The sequence below is a fragment of the Ursus maritimus genome, unplaced genomic scaffold (assembly GCF_017311325.1).
Source record: "Ursus maritimus isolate PB19 unplaced genomic scaffold, ASM1731132v1 scaffold_3, whole genome shotgun sequence".
In the NCBI taxonomy this organism is placed as follows: Eukaryota; Metazoa; Chordata; class Mammalia; order Carnivora; family Ursidae; genus Ursus; species Ursus maritimus.
This window is the reverse complement of record NW_024425563.1, coordinates 69,727,029-69,730,743: the sequence shown is the minus strand read 5'-3', so window position 1 is coordinate 69,730,743 and position 3,715 is coordinate 69,727,029. Positions and strand designations below refer to the sequence as shown.

The 3,715-nt window shown below is 47.6% G+C and overlaps 1 protein-coding gene across 5 annotated transcripts in view; it reads left to right on the top strand.

Moving 5' to 3' along the window:
* The first annotated feature begins 880 nt into the window (after positions 1–880).
* Positions 881–3,715, top strand: part of GATAD1 (GATA zinc finger domain containing 1) — a 16,812-nt gene continuing 13,977 nt past the window's right edge. For 4 of the 5 annotated variants that reach the window (XR_005838602.1, XR_005838601.1, XR_005838603.1 and 1 more), the window contains exons 1-3: positions 894–1,203; positions 1,981–2,106; positions 2,528–2,530. Coding sequence is in view for 2 of the 5 variants with exons in the window: in XM_040644279.1 (XP_040500213.1) it covers positions 952–1,203; positions 1,981–2,106; positions 2,528–2,530 (381 nt within the window). In the remaining 3 variants the exon portion in view is untranslated. Of the gene's footprint in view, positions 1,204–1,980; positions 2,107–2,527; positions 2,531–3,715 lie in introns of all 5 variants that reach the window. The other variant, XM_040644280.1, reaches the window with a different exon arrangement.

Genomic DNA, 3,715 nt, shown 5'->3' with positions numbered 1-3,715 from the left:
CCAGGATCCTGAAAACAGGTATGCAACCACTACACTATGAAGTGAGGCTGAAAAGCAGAGACCCCTTTCCCTGGTGAGGCCTGTTCGGACTAGCGACATTAGTAAGAGGGGAGCTGGCTTGTCATAATGCTCTTGTCTAGGCCAAACCAGTTATTTGTGTTTCCACTCTCATGTTCTCACTGGCGAGCTAATCAGAGGCTACAGGACCTGTGATAACATCCAACATCTGAGGAACATGCACTTGACATCGTAGACTTTAAATGTGTTTCAACTCCTAATGCATCAATGTCCATGGATACAACCCATATAAACAAAAGTTTTTGGGGGTCTAAATTATAATTTTCAAGACTGTAAAGGCGTCCTCCGCAGGAGTGTCAGATTTAGCTAATAAAAATACAGCACACCCAGTTAAATCTGCATTTCAGATAAACAGCGAATGCTGCATGGGATACACGCATATCAAAATATTATTCGTTGCTTGTCTGAAATTCAAATTTAATTTGGCGCTCTGCATTTTACCTGCCAATCCCAGGCTTAAAGCCAAAAAATTTGCAAACATCTTCCACCAGAAGGAGATCGAGGTCGGACCTACAGCTCACTTCCAATAGCCTCGGGTGGAGCACTTCCGGTCAGGGGAGCGGGGCGGGGTGGGGGGGAGGCCAGCGCGGCGCAGGCCCCACCCATTGCCGGAAACCTCCCAGGCCAGGCCCCGCCCCCGGGCCCGCCTCCCGGCGCTGCGGGCCGCCAGGGCTGGTGCAGGTCGCAGAGAGGGTGGAATAGCCTTCCTGCCTCCAGGGGGCAGCGGCCGCCCTCGGGTCCCTGCGTGGACAGCTCGGCGCCCGCGCCGCTCTTCCTGTCGCTGGGAGTGGCGGGCCGACCAGCGGGCGGCCCGGGCCGGCGGTCGCCATTCCCGTGTCGCTGCGCCCGCGGGGGCCGCCTGAGCCCGCCACGATGCCACTGGGCCTGAAGCCCACCTGCAGCGTCTGCAAGACCACGTCGTCCTCCATGTGGAAGAAGGGCCCGCAGGGGGAGATCCTCTGCCACCACTGCACGGGCCGGGGCGGCGCGGGCGGCGGGGGCTCCGGCTCGGGAGCGGCTGGCGGGACGGGGGGCAGCAGCGGCGGTGGCGGCTTCGGCGCGGCGACCTTCGCCAGCACCTCGGCCGCCCCTCCGCAGAGCAACGGGGGCGGGGGCGGCAAGCAGGTGAGCTCCTTCGGCCCCTCCCGCCGGCGGAGGCCTACCGGGCTTGGGGTGGGTGGGCGGGGGCCGGCCGGGCGGGAGTGGACGCGCGCGTGGGCCTTCCCGGACCGCGGTGACCCTGCTAGAGAGGGCCGCCCGCTCCCACCCCACAACGAGATCTTCACTGATTTGGCCCCTTCTAAGCACCTTTGGTTAATGTGAGTAATTGAAAAGTGTAAAGAAGCAAGAAAATTTAAAACCCTTCAGAAATACCCCTCATTGTAATACCATTTGCGGTGGTAACCAGACATCTCAATACACACGTAAACGGGGTCATGCTACAGGACCTACTTTGCCTGTTAAAGGTTATTTTATTATGTCATGTTATTAAGATTATCATGTCATTGTTTTAAATGGCAGCATAAGTATTCAATTATAGGAAGTGCCAGACCCAACCCGCTGCCTGGGTTGGAGAGTTGAGTAGTTAAGGGATGTTCTCCACTATAAACAGTACAAACGAATAGTTCATGCCTTGCCGTAGACTTACTCCTACTCCTCCCCATGCCCTGTTGTAAGTAGTTCACACTTTTTGGAGCCTCTGGAGATGCTTGTCTAGGGGCCTCCTGTTTTAATTAGCCCAGTTCCTATGATTACCCAGCATAAAAAGAAAAGCCACATTCTTACTTAGCTTTTAAAAGTCGGCATAAAGTGCATTCTCTGAAGTTCTTGTAAGATGGTTGTATCGGGACAGCAGTCTTTCTACAATTTTATTTATCTTTTTTGTTCTTTAAATGTTTATAGAGTAAGCAGGAAATTCACAGGAGGTCTGCTCGGCTCAGAAACACTAAATACAAATCTGCTCCAGCTGCTGAGAAGAAAGTTTCCACTAAAGGGAAAGGGAGAAGACATATTTTTAAGTTAAAAAATGTAAGCTGACTGTGGACAGTGTCTTTCACGGTAATGGCATTGTGTGTGTGGTGTGCCTTGTCACTGCCTTCGTCTCTCATCTGACTTTTGCTCTTCCCAGCCTTTCTGCAATGTTCTGGGGAGTGGTCCACACTTCTTAAAAGGAAGTGAGAGCTCTGTGGCAGGAGACTTACTGCTTATAATTAACAATCTCCTCTTTTTTTAGCTTTTAATTTTTTCCACTGGGGAATCAAAAATATGAGTCTAAAGGAAACGTAAACCTTGAATGCATTTTATTGGGTCCTCCTTGCAATGAGGAGATGGGATTATGGTTCTTGATATGGCCAGATATATTAGGGAAAAAAAATTTTTTCTTATTCTTTAAAGATTTAAGTAAATAACACTGGAACTCATTCGTTTCCATATTTGTATGTTATTACAGCCCCAGAAAATATATCTTACTGACTTATGATCAATTCGATGAATGTGAATCAAGAATTTTGCTAAGCCTTTCTTCTGCTGTAAGAAACTAGATGGTTGAAAGACTTGTGCTGGGGGTAGTTGAAAGCACCTTTTGTTTCAGTAATTTCTCAATATTTTTGTAAACACTAGGGGAAAATGGTCATACCCGGTGGACAGTGGGTTGTAGACTACTTTTTTAAACCTCAGTATGGTGTTCTTTTCTTTCAGAACAGGAATGCTTCCCTTACCAGTGAAGGCATTTCTGAAGTCGGGCGTATTCATTTGTGAAACACACAGGGGCCCTGTAGTAAATTCTTGTGCCGATTGCAGATTCTTATTCAGAATAGTTGACTAATTGATTTAAGACGTTTATAATTTAGTTTTCTTAAAATGAGGCATCTGTTGCCAAAGCATGTTAAGTAAATGTGCGTGTGATTATAGTTGTATCACGGACACACACGCTTTCCTCTTCTGTGTGATAGAATAAGCTCTGTAATTATTTCAGTACCTGTTTTGCTAGCAGCCCGTCTCTTCAAAGATGGTACCCAGATACATTTGGGGAGGCCTGGTTTTTGCGTTGTGGCATATAAGCGGGTACTACAGCTTAAGAAGGGATTGCAGTAATGGCTGGGTGCTGGCAAATGATTAAGATCTCTCAAGGAAGTTTCATATAACCTTAGTTCAGCCTCGCCAGAGAATTACTTCTGATGACAAGTATCCCAGCCAGTTCCATCGTTAAGATGGAAAACGTCTTCAAGGAGACGCTTTTTCACCTTGTGTTCGTTTACACTTTTTTTATGACTTCCACTTCTGTCATGCCCAGGCCTTCAGAGCCAGGATATTGTTTATAACCAGAATGTTAATATTGTTAACAATATCCTCTTTTTGAGAGGATAAAGCTTTGAGAGCGCTTGAGGTAGATCTCAGCAAAGTCAGAAACTTGTGCTTTAGTTCTCAGCAATTTTTAAGCTGATGGTAGCAGAAATAGCCACAGAAATACTCAGACTGTGCTTTGCCACAACATTCAGCATATCGTCTTCTTATTGCACTTCTGGTCAACCAGCAACAGCTTTAGTATTTCTTAAGTTACAGAACTGTCGTAGATGACTGGAAAAATGCCTGTATACGCTATACACACACACACACACACACACACACACACACACAC